Below are 23,389 nucleotides of genomic sequence, written 5' to 3' on the forward strand. Positions count from 1 at the left end.
AACAAAAGTTAGTGGTAAGTTAACCCATCACGTTGGCATACTCCTTGGATGAAATAAACCTGCTGCAAACTGTTTTCTAACAAACCTGTTTTTGTGTGATTTTTTTAATACAGTGCATGCTATGTTCATATTGCGTGGGGAGGGTTGCCTATATCGGCACTATAAACAGTGCACTGACCTTAGTAGGGTTACAGTGGATCACAGTGCTGTTGGCAGTGTCCCCGGAGATCAACGTTGAGCAGTTTTTCTCAGTCTGCAAGAGAGAGAAGAAGGACAACATTTTACTTTGTGTTGATCGTACCGCTGGGTGGTCATATGTGTAGCATAAATGTACATAGCTTTCGGGTAACTGGTCAAAGGTGCATCCAATGTCATGTTTTCAAAAGGGACCTGGGCCACCATCCCCACAAATTACCAAAATGGTAGTATGCCACAATTTCAATGTTGAAATATCTTACGACAGATACACTCTGACCATAACATTGACTATTCAAATATTCGCAAAGTATATACTTACTATTAGTCACTCCACCGTGATGATATTTGGGGAGCTGATACTATAGTCACTGGGGCTTACTTACAAGCCCCTTGCACCACCCGTACGTCATTTTTCCCTTGGTGAAAAAGACGCAAAAGTGGTGCATGGGGCTTGTAAAAAAGCCCCACTATATATTCGTAAGTTGATATTGTGACTGCGATATTGTGGTACAACACCACAAGAAATTGCAAAAATAATTTTTTAAGAAACCTGCTATCCAAGGCTGTTGCAAGGACTCTTTATGCCCTATGTGAAGTGGCAACATGCTATGAAACCCCCAAACCCGCCCCAGCATAATTTCTTGCGTACTGGACCAATTTGTCAGAACGGCCACTTGCTGTCAGAGGCCAGTCATTCAGATGGCTGATTAGGGAGAAGTGGTAGTTCTTTCCATTATTATTTTATCTAGCGATTATGTTATGAGATGCCAAGGCGTTAGATGTTACTGCCTTTTCCTTTGCGGGCAGGGTTATGACATCACACTATCAAAGGTTACTATCAGTTAAAACTGTGGGTTTTGTGCAAATTCTGTAAGAAACACATGGTGGTTACAAATGTAGATTATCAATGTGCTTTTATGCAAGAGTCAGGAGTCTGATGTTATCTGCAGTTGAGATGAAGTATAAGTGAATTGGATACACATTTGTAAGATGCTTCATGAATGGCTGGAATGAATGAAGGTGACTTGAGCAACTCAGCATCTGATTGGCTCCCGATGCCCCCACCCAGTGTTCTCTCTATCCTAAGAAATTGGTATAAGCCATCCACACATCCAAGGTTTACCTGAACCCTTCTGTAGTGGGATCAATGACTTGTACCGTCTTATATTACTTGTTTACCTGATTGTATATTGATATGTTTTCTGTATGTTATTATTATCCTACTATGTTAGTGACTATTATATTGCTCCCATTATCTCTGTTCATTCCTGCTGCCCCTACCCCTGTCTCTGTGAAGCGCTCTGATATCTGTAAGGATCTTGTTCGAGCTATATAAAACTTTGAATAAATAAATAAATAAATAAATAAATTGGTTATAGTGACTGCGAATCACTGGCATTCCTTCTTGTAGATGTGTCAGAGCATAACATAAGATGAGTTGGTGGGAGAGATTCAGACTTGGAGAGACTTGTGAGGAGTCTGATTTCTCTACAAAGGCGATTGAGAAGAGTTGGCATTGTGTGGAATGGAGGGAGGATGGTGTGGTTTCTGTAATGGAGGCAGGATGGTGTGGTTTCTCTAACGCGTGCTTCTATGCTATGTCTTAAATTCTAGTTTGGTTTGTTTGTGGTAGAGGCCACCGATGGACTTTGGTCAAGGCAAGAAGCACTGTTATGTGGTGAGGCAAAAGATCTTACTTAACCTGCCTCTGTGGTGTCTTCGATGTGATGACACGCATCACTCATTCTGCCCTACCAGGGCTGACTCTATGCTGCCTGTTGCTAGTGAATCTGTGCCACCGTCCGAGATAACCTGTCTCCTGTCCTGAACTGGTATTAGGGCATTTGCTGGTGGGGATGCCTAACCTTGGGTTGGTTTGCACCCATTGTTCCATCTCAGCAGTGACAGGCTGGTAAGTGCTTAGTTAAAACAAGCATTTGCAATGCAATAGGTCTCGCATTTACGAGAGTTTGTGCTACTGGCATTGTAAATGACAATGCCTTTTATTTATGTGTTGTTTTTAAAACAGATACATAAAAGACTGTCATTTACAATGGTAATAGCTTAAGCTCTAGCAAATGCGACACCTATTGCATGGCAAATGCGTTCGGCGCCTGTGTTATTAATTTTTTTTAAAAAGCATTAGGAGAGAGTGTATCCAAAAAGCTATTTGAGAAATTAGTGCTCGCAGGCTGTAATTAAAGCCTACCGAGTACCAACACATGTAACATGGGGTGTCGCCATGGGAGGTTACAAAATGAGACAAGGTGGTACTAAAGAGGGACTACTAAGCTTATTGACCAATGAACAGCCACAGTTTACAGTGGACAATGACACAAGTGATGTTTTTAAATAACAAGCAGTTTGATTGCACTTTATTAATTGTGAACTAGACAACAGTAAATCACCACCTGACTAAACACTTAAATTACAGACAGCCCCTACATTACAATATTACTTAAAAACTTTATAACAATGTCTTCAAAAAGAAGGCAGAAATTAAATTACCGAAGATAAAGGAACTATGTTTATGCGGATGTGCACGACGTACACAGTATTTGTGCAATCACTCAAAGTGAAGGGAGCCAATGGAAAAAGTGAGCTGATGCATTGTCCCAAGCTGTGTGGTCCAATGGGTGGAGGCAAAATGTATGTGTATTATGTTTTGTGATGTATTCCTATAGGTTCTGTATCGATCCCCCTATTCCTGACCCTGTTCTTGTTAACAATTAACTAGCAGCCATCCCATGATGCAAAAACCGTTATCTGATTAAGCCACACCACGGCACAGGAACGCGTTATCTGATTAGGTCATAACGCTTGCCATCTAATTAGGCAAGCAATATTCCTCCAGCCCCTGATAAGGCATACGGAGTTCTCAAAACAAATCAAACCTATGACAACCTGGGAAAATCCCTGCGGCCATTGTTTTGATTTCACCGAGAACTTCAGTAAAGAATGTGCTAACGACCAGTTCGTATGACATCCTTATTGACGTATCTATGTCCATCCTTACGTCAATCTCGGCACCTTACAGGTATAAATATTACCGACATTGCCTTAAGCAAACACACGCGGTGGTGACGAGATCGGAGCAGCGAGACTTGCCGAGGAGCCCAGCACAGAGCGGACCCCGCTGGCGCTGCCCCGCCTTCCTGACGCGCTGAGAACGAGACGCTGCTTTCTCCTGCCGAGAAATCCAGCTCCGGCGCTTCCAAGCAGCCCTTGCAGGCAGCCTGGAATATCGAGACCAAAGACGAGAGATACCAGCCCTCAACCATTCTAGATCTCAGGTACAGAACTGAATAACCCCTTGCAGAGAATTCTTGAGTCAGTCACTTGGCAAAACAAACTTAACTAAAACTGCTACTTATCTACTCCCGCCCACGTATTAGGCTTAGGTCAGGTACACTGGGGTAGGCGTAGTTAGAAGCACCAGTTGAGTACGATTAGTCAAATGTATATATGTATGTATCTATTTTATCCATTTTAAACCACCATATGGCTTAGAAACCATATAAATGTTTTTACAGTATTATTTTATACTTCTGCTTTTATTGTATGCACTTTACTTAACCATAAGTATTGCAATAATATCGATTCATTTCTCTTGTACGAGAAAAGAGACTGATCAATAAATAACATCTTTTATTGAACACGCCCGTCTCTTCCTTTTCTCTACAATCTGGTGAAACTAAGAATGCACTGAACTGACTGAGTAAAATAAGTTGTCTTTTGTTTTCACACGACTCTAGAGATACACTCTTGATTAAGGGAGAGCAAAGTTGTCATGTTCTATGGTTGTCAGAAACTAAATCCCTTCTTGTCTATCCAGGGAGGTTCAACTCCTCCTTGCCTATTCGAGAAAGTTTCTAGTGAACTCTGAGCTAGCTGGCAAACTCAAAACTTTAAGTCTAATATCGTCAGTAGAAGACCTAGTTAACCTCCGTCCTAGGTCTATACTATTGAAGGTATTATTCCAATGCGCAGAGCCTATTGGGATAATAGGAACTACACTACATGGCGCCCAAACGTTTGGAAAGGCGATAAAACTAACGCAAGACATTAGAGTAACTCAGTCGTGCTTTTTCACACAGAACCCTTTTTTTCCCATAATACTCCAAAGACGTCTGGAGTGGGTGAAAGGTCATATCCGCCAAACCTCGCAGGAGGAGACTCCTATGTATGGTTCTTGGTTTAGTCAACGTTGAAGGATACACTGTTCCAAAATATTGTGCATCTAATCTTTGTTTCCATAAGAAACCTGATCTGCAAACAAACGGAATAACCTTCCTGTCGGTAAAATGGTAGACAGTGAAGAAGAAAGAGAGACAGCTAGAATAGCAGCTGAACTAGAAGCAGCTGATAATACTATGCAAGTAGCAGACCCGGATATAATACTCATCCCGGTCAACAAAAGGAAATCTGTAACTTTAAAACTTATAGAAAATGGACTGACACCTAGAGGTGGCACAGTCATATTCGTAATTGAGGCACACGAATATCGGCAGACAGAGGTATTCTATTCATGGATAAACTTTCCAGCAGCTAATGCTGTAACAAAGGTCTTCCTCTATTACAAAACAGAGGAACCTCCTGAAGAGTACATTCCTTTCGAGGAGGTGGAAGTACCACTTAAATTCCAAGAGCACCTGCTCTTGTTTAATGGCGCCCTAAAACATAATAATCACATCACCAGACTCGGTCCACTAGGTAGACCAGGAGCAACGTGGCCGGTCCTAGCCGGATACACACCACATCCAGACATCGACGGGATGTCTGCAGCAGCTCTTTTAGTACAACTAAAACAATTAATAAAAGTACATAGACAATTAGTCCAATATGTAATGCGGACTTCAACAATCCAACCGGCAATCAAAATTCCACAGCTGACCCCTCATCAGGGGAACACAAATAAAATTACACCACAGAACATACAGTCCTGTCTAGGTAAAGTACCTGCAAAACGGGAACAAATACCTTTCTGGCTAGCACAAAAAATCACTCAAATAGAGGCGGTGTTTCCAGACACCACTCCTCTTGAGAAACACAGGATTCTGACCATCTGTCTTCCAATGGGAATCGCACCACACGTGGAGGACTGTGACACTTGGGGTACAGTCTTTGCTTCCATTTACACAAAAACACATGGTGTACCATCCATGTCAGTAATACCAGATGTGCTAAAACAAATTCAAGATGAATATGGTCCAGAACCCGCTTTAACTCTTGGTATGAAATTACTGAAAGACTTCAAGCAGGTCTCGGCTATATTATTAGCCAACATAAAGGGAGAAGCTGCAAACGTGGCGATCCGCCAAAGGTTAAAAGAAACAGATATAGCAGACCAACCAGCTGAAATTGCCAGAATCATAGAAAAATCCTATGAAGAACTAGGAAGAGATAGTCTGGGTGGAATACCGGTGAAACCACAACTGATTGAAAGTCCTGAGAAAATATTTATTAAAAATAATTTAACAACACAAAAAAAGAGCTGGGAAGGAAATAAACAATCCTATCCTAAAGAAAAAAGATTCCAGACCAGAGGAAGGTCTCCTCGAAGGAGAGAAAGATCTCCTGACCAAGGACGCAAGTCTCCCCACAGGGAGCCCTCTGTGAAAAAATACAACCTTAGAAATAGGGATAATATAAAGAAACCTGATAGATATCAAGATAATGATACACGTCCCTCTCAATCTTTTCAGACTTCCTCGCAGAAATCGGAAAGAAGAGGACGATCAGAACACAGGGAAGAGCAAGTCAAGTCCAAAGACAAGGAACCTGCTCATCCAAATAAAAAATTACAATTTCCAAAAAAGAAGGTAGCCAGCATTAAAGTAATCAATAATGCCGAGAATACTGAGGACACAACTGAAAAACTGAGAATGGGCTCAGACAATGCTAGACAGCGCAGCAGAAGTGAGCATAGCTCGCAAAGTCCTTATGAATCATCTGGAGACAGTGGACACGAATGAATACATTCAGGTGGAAACTGCCGATACCAGAGTTAGCAAACCTCACAAAATATATGAAATAACATTACGTATAGAGGGGGATAAGACTAGAAAAATAAGGGGTCTATTTTGGGATAATCTCTCACAGGGCTATGACATCCTTCTAGCTGAACGAGACTGGCCACCCGAGTTTGTCAGGGAGTGCCCTCATGGCGAAGAAATAATTATGCCTGCCTTCTCAAATCACATTCCAATTCAGAAAAAATATACACTTGCAAGAAAGTGGGCAGTAGCTCTAGCTCCTGCTTTATATAAAAATCATGTAGGATGGGATAAGGACTCTCCTCCTCATAAAATCCAGTTAAAATCACAACCTACTGCACAAAGGCAGTACCCAATTAAGCAAGAAGCTAAAAAACAGGTAAAAGAGATCCTAGATCAACTTGAATACCAGGGGGTGATTGAAACTTGCACCTCACAAATGAACAACCCTTTGTTTCCTGTCTCCAAACCAGACAACTCATATCGTCTAGTTTTGGATTACAGACACCTTAACTCATGTTGCAAAACTTTTGCAGTGCAAAACTCGCATAGTGCTGCACTAATGAATAACATAGTGCGCAAAAAATACAAAACAACATTAGACATCTCTAATGGATTCTTTTGTCAAAATATAGCACCAGAGAGCAGATATTTGACTGCGTTCTCGGTAAATGGCTCGCAAAAAAGTTTCTGCCTTTTACCCCAGGGGCACAAGAACAGCCCAGGATTATTCTCAGCGAGAGTAACAGAATTACTACAAACATATGATGACGAGGCATTATCCTATGTCGACGACATTTACCTAACAGATGATGACTTGGATACTCACTTGAAGAGAGTGAACACCATAATACTTGGGTTCGCATCAGAGGGTTACAAATTCAACTTTAAAAAGTCTAGAATTGCCCATCTAACAGTCCTGTTTTTAGGATATGAATTATCAAGTGAAGGCAAAAGCCTGGCTGACAATTTCCTAGAGAAATGTGCGGTACTCCAAGCACCTAGAACACTAAAAAACCTACAATCAATTCTAGGCTTCCTAAATTTCGGAAGAACATACATTGCAAATTACGCAGAAAGGGTAAAACCCCTTTATGATCTAATAAAACCAGATTTTAAAAGAATCAATTGGACTCAAATACACACAGAAATTTTGAGATCGTTACAAACAGACATGTTAATTAAAACAAAATTAGAAACACGTGACAACACACGCAATCTTGTGATTCGAGTCATCCCAGGAAGATGCGGATTCACATACCTGACCTCTAATGAGGGAGAAAAGGTACCAATTGCATATAAATCACACTTGTACACAAAAGCCGAAATGAAATTTAGTCCAACGGAAAAAATTCTGACCGCGGTACAGACTGCTGTAGCAAAGGAACGGGCCCTAGCACAAGGTAAACGAATAATCATCGTGACACCGATACCAGCCCTGGAGGCGGTAACAAAGGCAAGCATCCCAAATGCTAAAGCACTCCATCCAAGGTGGATACAGTGGGCTAATTCTCTTGCTGCAACAGACGTGGTATACGAATTTGATCCCACCTTAAAAACACAAGAATTTCTCCAATATGAATTCGAATGTCCTCCGCCGACCGAAATTCTGCCTCTAGAACATTACGGCTGTATAATATATACAGACGGATCAGCACAACCCGCAGTGGGGGGTAAACAAGCTTACAGTGCTGCGTGCGCGATTGTTAAAGGTCGCTGGCACGAAGGGAAATTTAAACCAGCGGTCACTAAAACACAATCTCTAGGAGATTGTACAGCTCAGCGAGCTGAACTACTGGCATTCAAGATGGCGCTTGAAAATACCGATCGAGAATTCCCCGCACTCATAGTGTGCGATTCGTATTATTGCGTTCAGTCTTACAATGAATACTTGCAGATCTGGCTTCAGAATGGTTTTAAGGATGCAAAAGGAGGCACAATCAAGCATAAAATGCTCTGGGAACAAGTAGTTCTTTTACAAAAAGAACTACCAAAGACTCACGTGATACATACACTGAGTCATCAACGTGATGGCGTTCACGTTGCAGGGAATTCATTGGCTGATGAAGCCGCGAAGGCAGCTGTGCAAACGGCTTCCGTAGCTGCCATCACACGGTCAAAAACAAAAATAGACAGCGATATATTACAAGCTGTCAGCGCTACAGAAAAAGATTCGATAGAAACACTCCCGAAAGGCTTTCCAGTGAAGTACTCATACATAACTGATGCAAACAATGTTCCGTTTGCTCGAATCCCTGGAGTGGGGGATAGGGCAATTCCAAACATGGAACATAGGTTAGGACTCATCATAGCGGCACACGAAGGGCTTGCTTCTGTACATGCTGGCGTCTCAGCCACAGTATCGTTATTAAAACAGAGATACTGGTGGCCACAAATGAGAAGACAAACACGGAACTATGTTCTAGAATGTGAAATATGTCAAAAAATGAAAGTATCAACAGTGAGACGACCAGCGCAGACGCCCCTCCTAATCTCGGATAAACCATTAGCCTGTGTTTACCTGGACCACTGTGGTCCCTTACAAAGGGATGGTAACTATAAATATATCTTGGTTGCAGTGGATTCATGCACGAGATTCATATGGATGTGGCCCCAGCGATCGGCTGACGCCAGAACTGTTATAAAAGATTTGCGAGTCTTTATCGGCACATACGCAATTGGCATGCTGCATTCTGACCAGGGCCCTGCTTTTAGCTCTAGAGCTTATAAGGAGGCCATGACCAGCATGGGCATTGCATTGCGGTATTCTTGTCCATTTCATCCTGAGGGAAACGGAATTGTAGAAAGAAAAAACCGTGACATAAAGCAATCTATAACAGCGAAGGTATTAGGTTCGGGAGCTGGGTGGGTCAAACATCTAATAAGTGTCCAACGTAGTCTAAACAACCTGCCAAGAAATTCTCTGAGGGGATTCAGTCCGTACGAATTATTGTTTGGGACTAGAATGATGGTCTTAGATCTTGACAGTCAGACTTCAGTCGTTAAAGAAAAAAGCTTTGATATCAAAGATCGTTTGGCTATTTTACAGGACTTAAATGAAACAAGGAAAGACCTGAGCAACATAAAGTTGAAACAACAGCCAACGACCACTGAAGAAAAACCACCTGTCCCAGCAAGGCCTGTCTGGATTCCAAAAGTCGGGGATCTAGTCAGAGAAAAGATCGCGCTAAAGAAGGAATTTGGGCCTTCTTACAGAAAAGCAGTTCCTGTCTTGTCTGTCAACGGGACAAGATCAGTAGTACTACCGCCCCTTGCTGGTAAAAAGGAGAACAGAGTTGTATCAATCGACCTGGTAAATCCACAATCATGTGGCCGATAACAAACAGTAGGCCAAGTGGACTCCCGATAAGTAGTAGAACACCAAGGTTTGCTACAAACACAGAGGTTCAATCTAAGAGGCTACTCACATTTGAAATGCCTACAGAACAACGACAAGGACTATGCAACAATGCTATGGAACTTAAACCTCTGAAAACCCAAATAAAAACATTTAGCAGAGACACACCAATCTACAATGAAGTAACAAATGACTATGCTGCTGCAACAAAACACACTAATAAAGCAAACAGTAATCCTGAAGCAATTGGAACAATAGACAGAACGGCATCCGGCTACTTCATCAACTTCGATGATTCATCTGAAGATCTGAGTGAATCAAAGAAACAGACATCAACAAAAACCTTTAAAGATAAAGATAAGGAACTTTTTAAAGAACTGAAAGAAACCTATCTGATTTCTCCATGGATTGAATTCTGGGTGGTCTTAGGTGCACTTATCCTCATACTTTGGCTCATCATGGTACTATGTTTGGGACATTTCATTGAGGGAAAATATGCTAAAATGGACACAGCAAGCCAGAAAATCAACTTGGTCCTCAAACCACACACGTCTTCACACGTCGAGAAAAGAGAACTTACTTCAGTCAACTTCACAGCCAATCCTATACCCGGTGGGGTAGCATGGGACAAAACTGATTATGAAATCTATGGGCCGGTTGAAATCCTGAAGTATCCACATCAAATCAAGATCTCATTGAGTGACTTTGTAAAACCAAGCTCATTTGCCGATGATTGGGACTTTGAAAGTATTAATGATATGATGTCTGACCTAGTAATGTCTGCTAAATTTACAAAACATGATTATTTGCAGGGTTCGTCTAATTATGATAAGATGTTCTGCTATAATCACTTTGGTAACCATTATCTGCATAAATCTGCACAACCTAGAAATGTTTTAAATTATAATCAATGGGAACACTGTGCAACCCCTCCAAAAGGTAGCTCAAGAACTTTTTATGACAAATATTCATATTTTTCAGGGTTCAACACAAGTAATGCAGAAACATTTTATTTCAAATTGTCAAATAAGACAGGTACGAAGACCATGCTTACAAACACTAAATTGATATATTCAGACTCATTTTTTGAGCAAATGAGTACATTTGGTTTTGATTATTGGGACAAAAATGTTGAAGTAAAAAGTGTTTGGGGTACAAAAGAATGGCAAGTACAAGGTATAGAATCATTGTTTAGAGCCTGCATGATCCCAGAACAAATTATATTTTTGAATGACACTGTTCAACAAACTACCTGTCTTGGCCTAGCCAAAATCAAAGACTTAAACAAACCGTCTATTCCAAAGCCAACAATGAACAGTAATAGCGCTATAGATGAGGAGATAGACGTAAACCATATATTAAGCCAAAACAGAACACGTCCTGATTGGAAACAGTGGTTGATCTGGCCCACAGAGACTAATAACTGTCAAGACAGATTCCTGAACAAAATACAGGGGTTCACATTGACCAGGCCAGACCCTAGATATTCCCAAAGACAACACCCAGGGATAATTACCACGTACAGTGTGGGCAAGCTCTGCCTTCAATGGCTACAAACATCCACACTGACAGAAATTAAGCAACACCTAACTTTACTTACTGATGGTGCTGACTTGCGCGATTTCATTATGGGACCGCGCAAACAGCGTCAAAAACGCTTCATAGCAGCCTCTGTATATGCAGCTTATAACGAAGCCTGGAAAATAACTCAAATTGAAACATCAGAGAGAATACGGGAAATTGACCGTATTAATTTGGAAAAATCACTTTCTGTAGTGGACAATGGGTTAATGACTCTATCCTCCAGAATATACTCTTTGGACAGCATTGTGTCTTCAGCAATCGATATAATATCGCAAGACTTACTGTTGTTACAACACGGTCAGTCCCAATTGCGTTCTATTGTACAGCTTGGCTGGACGTTACAAAATCTGCGTTCAGGCTATGTGCCTTGGCGTTTAATCAACACAACGTCACTATTCAATATCTTTAACCTTACTGATAAACAAATCAGTATGGCACAGAAGGGTGCTGATTATACAATCCTGAGCATTGAGAAACTCGAGAGATTACCAGTGACAATGTCAGAACGACCTGTCAGTGAATGGATAATACATGGGATAATTAATATTCCAATATCTACTTTCAGGTTTCAATACTGCCAAAAATATATACAGGCTGGCATGTACGAAAAATTGGGTAAAGGGTACATTAAGTCAACATGGAACTTGCCCTATTCACATGCATGTGTCAGTAATAAAGGCCAGAAAGTGTTTCTTAGTGGCAATAATTGTGCGATGTCACTAAGCGGTACACTTCTGTGTAATGGAATTAGTTTACACGGAGCCTGTGAAGGGTCCTCAAATAACCTTTCATGCCACCAGCTAGGCACACCTGCAGCACAAATAGAACCATTCTTTAGGAGACTATCGAACGGGAGTTACATTGTAATTGTAGACCGCAGATGTTGTAGTTGGGTGCCCGGAGTACCTTATCTCGTAACTACGACTGCAAAGGTCATGTGCTGTGAACAAGTATTGCTCCCCAGCGCAATGCCAGACAGGGAGGCAAGGTTATGGCCGAACTTGAAAATTGCTTCTGTTCGAATTGATACTTTAAGCAGAATGAAAACAGTGCTCCTTCAGACGCCGACCAGGCTCACGTCATCAAAAGAAACGTATGATCTCCAAGTTGCAAGGACAACGGCAGAGATTCATTCATTGTTATCAACTACTTCCCCCATACATTTCGCAGAAATCCTGAACGAAATCTTAAATATTTCTGATACCAGCGGAGTCTCAAATGTATTTAAGACAGTGTTTTCGGGGGCTTTAACACCATTTAAAGCCATTCTGGGTATTTTTCCGGACTTTGTCCATTCCATCTTTGGTGGACTTCCTCTCCTTTTTGGGACTAGTGGCAGGAATCCTATTTTTGATCCTGTTATTTCGCTATGGCAGATCGAGTCACAGACAAAACACCTGCGACAAGGGAAGAAACAATCCTAGCCATTGGATACCGGGACCGGATATCTAAGATCCTTGGACTATCCCGGCTTAGAGACCTGACCATGACTTGGTTTCTTTCATTTCGACCAATGTGGCAAAGATGTGTTTTACCTGTATTAAGGTGCTTGCTATGCGGAGAAGAATGCGTGTTGGACACCTGTCTGACGCTACAATCGGATGCGCCAATGGATGCAGAAACTTTGTTGGGTCCGGTCACGGCTCATGCATTGTGCTGTCCCCAGCGGCTACCAATCCTGATGACGGCATTCGTGGAAACTTCACCACTACGATTGAGGGGTAGTGAGGTTCAAGATGAAAGCAGCATCGATCAGGTACGACCTTCTGTCAGCTATGCTGATCAAAACATCAATGGAGGCAATCATGCTCATGAATGCATGGTGACCACTTTTTCCGAGTTAGTGGAACTTTCACAGGAAGCTGTTGACAACTTTTTCGACAGTCTAAATGATATGATGTTCTCACCAGAGCAGAAATAATGACTTTTGAGCAAGCTAGCACACGGCATTCCTATCACCCTGAATTTGGCCTTCAACTTTAATGATAAAGTAACATGAACAATTTTTTCTCCAGTCTACGGACAGCAGATTTTTTCACAATCCCCAAAATATTTTTATAGTTTTTCGGGACACTTATCTTCTGCTTAAAGTAGAAACTATTCTTAGAGAACACATTTTCTATTTTAGGAACTTTAGAGTCATTAGCTGTCTTCTGGCATGTTCATGGATATTTTATTTTGTGATGAAATGGTCTCGCATTTTTTCTTCTGTATTAAGAGCCATTTCATGTGTTATTTTCATTTCTTATGAATAATGATGTATACATATGCGTGATTAATTAGCATTCCTCTACTGCTTATGTGCATATAGTGCATATGATTATATTTTTCTCGTATATTACATAATTTCATAATTTCAAAATGCATATGGATATATTTTGGGGTGGTACGGTATACACATACGTCACTGTATATTTACTATGCCTAGATTTGTAAACATGGACATAGTTAGCGTGGAGTGGGTGTGATGTATTCCTATAGGTTCTGTATCGATCCCCCTATTCCTGACCCTGTTCTGGTTAACAATTAACTAGCAGCCATCCCATGATGCAAAAACCGTTATCTGATTAAGCCACACCACGGCACAGGAACGCGTTATCTGATTAGGTCATAACGCTTGCCATCTAATTAGGCAAGCAATATTCCTCCAGCCCCTGATAAGGCATACGGAGTTCTCAAAACAAATCAAACCTATGACAACCTGGGAAAATCCCTGCGGCCATTGTTTTGAATTCACCGAGAACTTCAGTAAAGAATGTGCTAACGACCAGTTCGTATGACATCCTTATTGACGTATCTATGTCCATCCTTACGTCAATCTCGGCACCTTACAGGTATAAATATTACCGACATTGCCTTAAGCAAACACACGCGGTGGTGACGAGATCGGAGCAGCGAGACTTGCCGAGGAGCCCAGCACAGAGCGGACCCCGCTGGCGCTGCCCCGCCTTCCTGACGCGCTGAGAACGAGACGCTGCTTTCTCCTGCCGAGAAATCCAGATCCGGCGCTTCCAAGCAGCCCTTGCAGGCAGCCTGGAATATCGAGACCAAAGACGAGAGATACCAGCCCTCAACCATTCTAGATCTCAGGTACAGAACTGAATAACCCCTTGCAGAGAATTCTTGAGTCAGTCACTTGGCAAAACAAACTTAACTAAAACTGCTACTTATCTACTCCCGCCCACGTATTAGGCTTAGGTCAGGTACACTGGGGTAGGCGTAGTTAGAAGCACCAGTTGAGTACGATTAGTCAAATGTATATATGTATGTATCTATTTTATCCATTTTAAACCACCATATGGCTTAGAAACCATATAAATGTTTTTACAGTATTATTTTATACTTCTGCTTTTATTGTATGCACTTTACTTAACCATAAGTATTGCAATAATATCGATTCATTTCTCTTGTACGAGAAAAGAGACTGATCAATAAATAACATCTTTTATTGAACACGCCCGTCTCTTCCTTTTCTCTACAATCTGGTGAAACTAAGAATGCACTGAACTGACTGAGTAAAATAAGTTGTCTTTTGTTTTCACACGACTCTAGAGATACACTCTTGATTAGGGGAGAGCAAAGTTGTCATGTTCTATGGTTGTCAGAAACTAAATCCCTTCTTGTCTATCCAGGGAGGTTCAACTCCTCCTTGCCTATTCGAGAAAGTTTCTAGTGAACTCTGAGCTAGCTGGCAAACCCAAAACTTTAAGTCTAATATCGTCAGTAGAAGACCTAGTTAACCTCCGTCCTAGGTCTATACTATTGAAGGTATTATTCCAATGCGCAGAGCCTATTGGGATAATAGGAACTACACTATAGTTTGATTTAAAAATAAATAGCAAAAAACAGTAGTCTGGCAAAACAACTAATGCTACTTCAAAGGCCAGACCTAAAACGGTAATGGGGCTAAAAATTACATTTAAACAGGCCTGGACAACACCAGGATTGACATAAACTGTACCAGTGCTACTAGGAGGTGAGGGCAGATCGAATGAAGGGAGTACTTCTAACGGGTGCTTCTTACGTCAATTGTAACATTGTCCAACAGACAGATGGTGGTAAAGGTTTCAATGTGTCACTGGTGCAAGTTAGTTGAATGCCTCTGTGGGGAATACAGTTGTATTTCTCTAGTTGCTCCTCTCTCCAGACATACTGGGGGTATTGTACACGTTTTCTATCACTCTGTTCAACTTTGGGACGAAGGAAGGTGTGGGATCGTGTCTTATGCATTGTCTGGATTTTTATAAAAAGCACCTTCACGGTGAGCAGTGCTGTGACAGCACGTTTGTAGGAAGATACAGATTCTGTTACTCTTCACTGGTCTAGGTATAACAACTTCAGATAACAGATACTCTAGGCCATTCACCCAGTCTTTGGATTTCACTGGCCGTTTTTAAGAGCTACCTTGTACCAGTGCTTAATTTGAGCTGGTGGTTTCCGGTGCACGGCCCTGGTGCCTAATTGACAGTGTCAGCTCTAGTGACAGTTCACCATGTGGTGACGCTGTCTGTCAAATTTTTATATCATCACAACAACAGTTCACAGTGAAAAATCTTTGCGAATCAGGCCCCGTATTCTATTCACCCGAAGTTGACGCTCCGTCTTGATCAGGGATGTCTTCTTCCCATCCCATATAGTCCAACAGCACTTTAAAGTTGGCTTTCAGCACCTCCATCCTTGTTCAAAATAACCTTGAAAAGGTGAGTGAAAGTGGAAAGTCTGTCCTCGGTTGCTCTTTACAGTGCCCTATCCACCTGGCAGTGTACTCCAAAGCTTGAAGACCTCTTTTGGTATTTGTTTCACCCTCCTAGCCTGTAACTATACTACTCTCCAGAGTAAATAAAGAGGCCAAGCATCCAATAAGACTGGTGTTTCCAGCAACCCTGTGCACATACAGGTAATGTGGGTGTGCAGACGCATTGAAGGCTGTTTTAAGGATGTATGACGTTACAACGCATACTTTTACATCGCATGCCTTTACAATGCGGTTTTTACATCGCATACCTTTACAACGCATAGCGCTTTGGGGTGCTGGATAGTGAATAGTTTAATTTACTATTCCAACTCCAGTCCCCGTGGACACTAGGGAAGGTGAAGGACAGTAAATTAAACGTATTCCCTATCCTAGAGCGCCCCCCAGCGCAATGCGTTGTAATGGTTTGCGTTGTAAAAGTTGCATCGTAAAGGCACTGCGTGGTAAAAGTTGCGTTGTAAAGGATGTTTCCCCTGTTTTAATGGTCTGAATAATATTGAAGTTATTGAGAATCCCACAAATTGGGTGCCTCGAAAATATCCATGGATGTCCACCTGCCCCTGCTGAGATCTGTGCGTGACCGGCAATACACAGTCTGGTTTGTGCTGCGAGATATAACACTGTCAGTGTTATTAATACGTACCATAAAGTTGCCACTGATATTCATAGGGTTATCCTAGCCTACTACATTTATGGTGTATATCAGGATCCGGGCAATTTCTAGCCCATCGAGCAGATTTCCTTGAGACGGGGGAGGTTTGGTATGCCTCGTCTGATTTTAAGAAAGTAAGTGTAAAATAATGGCAACGAGTAGTTCTCCTTGTCCCGCCATTTCAGCCCTTTGTGTTAAAGGCCAGGGCGGTGTGCTGTTTGCCCACTGCTTTTAAAAGCTCTGTCTTTCTCCAGGGTTAACCATCCAGCATCTGTTATGCACCCGAGAGACCTTGAAGGATGGGCCAAAGTGTGTATATACCACGTGACACAACTGTAAATCCCAATTGCATATCTTTAAGAGCAGTAAATGACTCGTGGGTGTGGGATCAGCTGTTCGAAAGAAAGCCATCACCAGTACATTCTGGCTCAATAAACTGCAAGGCACTAAACGCTGGCTTATGAGTAACAGAAGGCCCATAAACTCTGCACTTCACTGAGGCTGATAAGACATCAACATGTAAAAGATGCCCAGTGGATAAAGCCAACATGCATTAAGGCAGGACATTGTTTTGGGGCATTTTAATTTAATGATACCCATCTGTGAGCAGCAGGATTCTGTATGGGGTCATGGGACTTGGGGTAGTAAAGTGTAAACCATAATACTGTAGGCCGGGTTGTGGGGTTCTAAAGGGTAACACAATGGTGACTAAATAGATGACTGTGTCTGTCCTTGTCGGTAGTGGGGAAGTTACAGTCGGTGTCGCCCTATTCTGACTCATAGGTCACACTCGGCATGTTTACATCAGTGGTGTAACACAAATGGTCACATGTCGTCATATTGCACCAAAAGTTAATGTTTCAAAAGAAAGCGGCTATCAAGGGCTGACACCAGAGTGAGACGTGAACCAAGACGTGGGGCTGACACCTAATGAGTTATATTTGATATGATTGGCAGATACTTAGGGAAACCTGGCAAGGCTGCATCCCTTGCACACCATCTCTTGGTACAAATCACGCTCACCGCTGTCAATCCAATAGTCGAAGCTGGGGATGGAATAGTTGGCATGTTATGTAATTTTTGGCTTGTAGGTGCAGCGCCCGTTTCGAGCATGTCACACGTTTGAATGGGAAGTAAGGCAGGATTCCATTCACACATGTTTTTTACGTTGTCTGTGAGATTTTGTCTGCCTTTCCTCTGATGACTAACAGGTGTGACCTTGTGCAAGCAGGTCTGGTGCTGCAGCACTCCATAAACCGAGGGTGATAGCTCGAGCAGACCCCGAAGACGATTCCTAGGGTCACAGTCACGTGCATCGTATTTTGCTTTCAAGAATACCCCATAAACAAGGCATCCCAACACAGTGAGCCAAGTCCGCACGTTTAAAAACATCTGACCCCTTTCAGTGAGCAAGCAGGGGGACGAGCACCCGTGTGGAACAGAGTGACTGAGAGTTAGCGGGATATGATTCTGAGAGACATGTCTGCTGGCTTTGCTGCACTTCTCTATGTAGGCTGCCCCTTAAAACGCGTGCCCAATTAGCCCCAGTCTCCAGCTGGCCCTTGCACGAGGCAGTGCAACTCGCGTCCAGAGCGCTGGACTGGATGGGTTTCCCCAGACTGGTGGTGGAGGGGGGCAGCTGAGATTCACGGGCGGGGTATCTGCGCCAAACTGCACAGGCTTTGTGACTGTTGACTGTGCCTGCGTGTGCCTTGGTGCAGGTGGCGGGGTTCTTGTCTGTGTGAATCGACGGAACATCTAATAGGAAGCAGTAGAAATACTTACTGTACATTGACAAATGCCGCCTTTCTCACGAGATACTGCGTGAAGACATTATCGGGCCTCGGAATTCTTCGTTTTTAGCAGGTCCAGGAATAATGCGCTTGGTGCTTGTCCGAACAACTGAATTTACCCCGTGTCGAAATACTTAGCACACCAGGAGGTGAATACAGGAAGCCTGGGTGCGGGCTTCTCGGTCGGTGGAAGTAGTACTGGTTTCCGTTGGGCTGTATGTGTCTTCTAGATGTTTTATCACGGCGGGAGAGTGCCGGGGTCACACCTGCACTGCTGTACTCCCAGGGCAGACGTGGCCGCCGGCGCGCCCAGCATGCACCAGCCATCACGTGGTGTAGACAACTAGAACGCTACAGTCACCGGTAAACAAAACGAGATGGTAGCACACGCATGTTAATGCACACTATTTTAAATACGCTGTGTAAGCGTAAAGAGACTGTGGTTAGGCTATGCTGCTTCCGGAGTAACCGGAAGTTATGCATCGGGTGAAGAGCCAATAACAAGCCCGCTACCAAAAAAGAAACAAAAGTTAGCTAATGGCAAGCGTGATACATTCCCAAGTAATAGGCGAAGTTTCCCCTCAGATATAGATTACAAGATGTCTCGAAGAGACAGCTCATATGCGCTGTCTAGCCGAGACCTAAAAAGGAAAAAAAAAACATTAAGTGCAGGGACCCGAAGTTTTTTCTTAGGAGCCGGCCGCGGTGCTGCCAAATACCAAGGCTGCCCAGTCTTGATTCTTCCTCATGTCTTCTTCTTCCTCTACCTTCTTACTTTTCCTGTTTATTTATCTCACTCTTGTGGGTTCTTCTCACCCTTTATCACGGTTTTCCTATATGTCATTTTCTTTCAGCATTTGATTTTCTCTCCCATGCTTTGGGTCACAGTCTGATGATGAAAAATAAGTCCTGGAACCCAAAAATGTGTATAGGTGCTCACTACCTGCGACCACCAGCAGAAACTCAGCACTTGCTTAGGCCCAACAGGGCTGTTGGAGCCATCCATGTTATCACATGCTGTTTCAATGCCGGGGTCCCAGTGCGTATGGGTGTGTCTGAGTCTGAGTATGTCTGGCTTTGTCCCCTGGCTGCTGGGGCTCAGCATTCGGTTATTTGTCCCCTCAAGTAAATTCCTGAAATTGTCCCTAATTCTGGAAACGTGTAGGTTTCGGGCATTGCTCATTCTAAAACTCATCTAAAATAATTCTTAAGGGACCATAATAAAATGTTGCTTCTAAATTCAACAGGAATTCGAGAAAGAATCACATGCTCTTGCGTTTGGTGCAGGTTACATCTTAATAACTGTTCTTGCATTCTTTTTAAGTACTTTATCTTTTTCAGATACAAACAAACAACAACACCACATGTATGGCATATGATTCTAGTATCATGAGAAAGAACAAAACATACAAGCATTTAATATTTACATTTAAAAGATAAAGCACGCCCTAAGTCCAGAGTAATGGCAGTGAACGGTGGCTATTAAACAGCCCTGACAGGTACTTCTGTGCAAGGAAGTTGTGATACCGGTGGAGATTGAACAGTGTGTTGCAGTGAGAGGGCAATTTATGGCAATCTAATCATTACATGTTTGGCAGGGAAGCTGCAGATCCAGGTGGGTCAATCTTGTGAGGGTGTGTCCAGACATTGTAGGAAAGCATGAAGGGGTTGCCAAACATCCTGAGGACGAGATGTAGGGGGCGGCATCAGGGCATATGGCACACTTGTCATGGTGCAAAACGTGAGGCTCTTCAGTGAGTTATTCGCTGTAGGGTGGTGGCTGTTCCCTGCTTCGCCAGCAGCAGTGCCAGAGCGGAGAAGCGCCGGGAGCCCTTGGAGATGTTGTGAACATAACCCAGGAACACCAAGAGTGGTGCTGGAACCAGTGCCAGCTCTAACATTTGGGAAAGCTGTGTAAAAACTCAAACCAGAAATGGTGGACATGTGGTCATGTCCATGCTAAGTGAAAAACGTCTGCATCATCGGTGCTTCACTTGGGGCATGTGGAGGAGTGGGATGGGTCTGCCCTGGCTATAAGTTTGGGAGTCATGTAGGCACAATGAAGAAACTTAAAATGCAACAGTTTGTGTTTGTGATTGGGGGAGACCAACTTGGTCTGGAGACAGCAATAATACCAAATATCATCTGGCAGTGGGAGCTGCAGGTCCGCTCTCCACGCCTGGCGCAGCCTAACGTCCACGGTGGGCACCAAGTCCAAGCACATGTGGTAGAGCCTGGAGACTAGATGCTCACATTTGTCATCATCAATGAGAAGGGAGATAGGGAGGAAAAATCCTGCACCTCCGTGAGGCTGCCCTAACAAGGAGATATATTTTATTTCTCCTCGTTAGAAAAAAGCCCACAGGGATAGTTTTTTTGTGCAGGAGGCACCTCTTCCTGCACAAAAACTATCTTGACCATAATGCAGGCACTCTGGTGCAAGGGAACCTGTGTTGGTGCTAGGTAGCTCAAAGTGTGGCAGCGCTAGGAGAGAGCAGAAATGAGCTTCTTCTTTGAAATATATCGCAGTTCTGCTTTTTTTCAATTCAATTAAATCTTTATTTCGACTTTTTCAGCCATAAAAGATACATATAAAACAACGGCCTAGCACACAGCAAGTAAATTGCATATACAGGTTAAAAAGAGAATAAAAAATATCGTATTGTAAAATGCTAGTACCATTTCCAATAAAATACATAGTAAAAAAGTGTCACCAATTACATTTTTCCTCAAAGTGCAACATCATACACCATATTAGTTAACAGAGATATTTACATAATTTATCTGCTCATAATGGTTGACCAGCCCTCCTTCTTGCATAGTAAACTGACAGGAGAAATTTGCTAATGCTGAATACAACAATTTGTAGGGTATTAGTCTTTGCAATCCTATACGCCTGAGAGCATGTTCTTATTCCTAGAGTATTGCACAAGGCTTTGATCCATTTTTTCCTTGCTTTGTCATACGCTGAGCAGAAAAAAAGGATATGTCTCTCGTCTTCCATGTGCATGCCTGGGCACATTACACACTTCCCTAATGTGGGGTCAACACCATCCCCATTTTTCCTAGTCCAGCGTTCAACATTACAGCTTGTCATAAGGTTCCCATACCTAAACTTCAAAAATAGTGACTTAGCGAGCGGTGGCTCGATCTCGTCCAAAAAAGTTTCGAAAAAAGGCTCTTCCTTGAACTTTAAGAAGTTTTGGGTAAGGGATCCGGTACTGTTACCGCTTACTAGACGGGTTGTGATGAAGGACCAGAATATGTGTTTTACCATGAGTTTTGCATTAGACGGTAACCCTTCCGGGCATTCCCAAAACTGTGATAGGCCCAGGATAAAGAACCATTTTTTTACATGCCTAAGCCATACAATGGAATGCAGGGAATCAAGACCCAATATCTCCTGGAGTCCTTTCCTATAGTCAATTAATTCAGGGGTTGACCATAGACGTACCCAGAACATTAATGGCCTTAAAGTAGCATAGTTATCAGTTCTTTTAAAGTTCAAATCCATTTGAAGTGGAATCAATGGGGTGCTTTTAGGGACCCTTACGATTGATCTCATGAATCTATTATCAGGCCCATAAAAGCTTTCTTTCGACCAAGCTCCCCATATCTCTGCCCCATAAAGGGCAGCAGACTGTGTTTTGAATTTGAATAGCTCAAGTGCAGGAGTAATACTTTTACTTGAGCAATTTTTTAGTTTACTGATAATTGGTCTGACGTTGTGGGCATATGACATCTTACTTTTTTCTATTTGGTTTTTCCATGTTAGATTCGAATCTAACACTACACCCAAATAGGAAAAGTTGTCCACTATTTCCAAAATTTGACCATCCAAACTTAAGGTCCCCCTGTCAGGCTTGGGTGGGTTTAGAGCCATACATTTAGTTTTATTAATATTTATCTCTAGGCCCTTCTTAATGCAATATATGCTGAAGGAGTTCAAAAGAGTTTGCAGACCCTTCTTGGTTTGTGATACCAAGATGGTGTCGTCCGCAAAAAGTAGTGCCGGCACCAACTCCCCACTAAGTTTTGGTGAATCATTGGGACTACTGTTCAGATAATCAGGAATGTCATTTACAAAGAGCGAAAACAAAGTGGGTGCCAGGACGCATCCCTGGCGTACTCCACGCTCTATGGGAATGTCGCGTGTCAATTCTCCTGATGGTCCCCACCTAATATTTGCATGGTTCCTATCATGTAGATGGATTATTTGAGCCAGGAGGCATCCAGGAAGACCAGCTTCACTGAGTGTTCTCCAGAGCAAATTACGAGGAACAAGGTCGAAAGCCGCCCTCAAATCCACGAAGGCGACATACAAACGACCCTTCCTGATAAGCACATACTTCCAATATAAACAACAGAATCTAAACACCTGGTCTATGGTGCTGATCTTGCCCCTAAACCCAGCTTGTAATTTGGTAAGTATGGCATTTTCCTCGATCCAATCATTCATTCGAAACAATAAGTGTTTGGAGTAAAGTTTTTGCAAAATATCCATCAAACTAATTGGTCTATAGTTCGAAGGAACCGACCTACTGCCCTTTTTGAATATAAGAACAACCTCCGCAGCGCGCCAGCTGTCTGGAAAATGACAGTTGCTAGACAGGGCATTGAACAAGTGATTTATATAGGGGGCCCAAACTTCCACCTCATGTTTATACAAATCACCTGGAATTTTGTCGGGGCCAGGGGCTTTGCTACTTTTTAAATCAGCAATGGCTCTTTCTGTCTCACTAATTGTGAAGTTCATACACTCAATTTGTGGCGAAGACCAGGTTGTAACATCAGTCCCATTGTCATATTGTTTATAGAGAGATGTGAAGTGGTTTACCCAGGTCAACTCATCAAGAAAAACATCCTTCACAACTCTACCTGCGTGGGACCCATTGGCCACCAACCTCCAGAACCCCACATTATCTTTTGCCTTAGCTGCAGTCAGCATCTCTGCCCAAATTGACTCCTCCCATCTTCTTCTCGTGCTATTTTGGGTTGATTTATAAAATTCCCTAGCCACTCTCACATCCTCCTTCGATTTATTTTTTATTGCCA

At 42.6% G+C, this 23,389-nt stretch overlaps 1 protein-coding gene across 1 annotated transcript in view; it reads right to left on the bottom strand.

Moving 5' to 3' along the window:
• LOC144783764 (uncharacterized) overlaps window positions 1-23,389 on the bottom strand; it is a 108,315-nt gene that overhangs the window by 23,505 nt on the left and 61,421 nt on the right. The window contains exon 2 of the mRNA XM_078662456.1: window positions 179-253. Coding sequence (XP_078518582.1) covers window positions 179-253 — 75 coding nt within the window. The remainder of the gene's footprint in view (window positions 1-178; window positions 254-23,389) is intronic.

This window comes from Lissotriton helveticus, chromosome 10 (assembly GCF_964261635.1).
Source record: "Lissotriton helveticus chromosome 10, aLisHel1.1, whole genome shotgun sequence".
Lineage (NCBI taxonomy): Eukaryota > Metazoa > Chordata > Amphibia > Caudata > Salamandridae > Lissotriton > Lissotriton helveticus.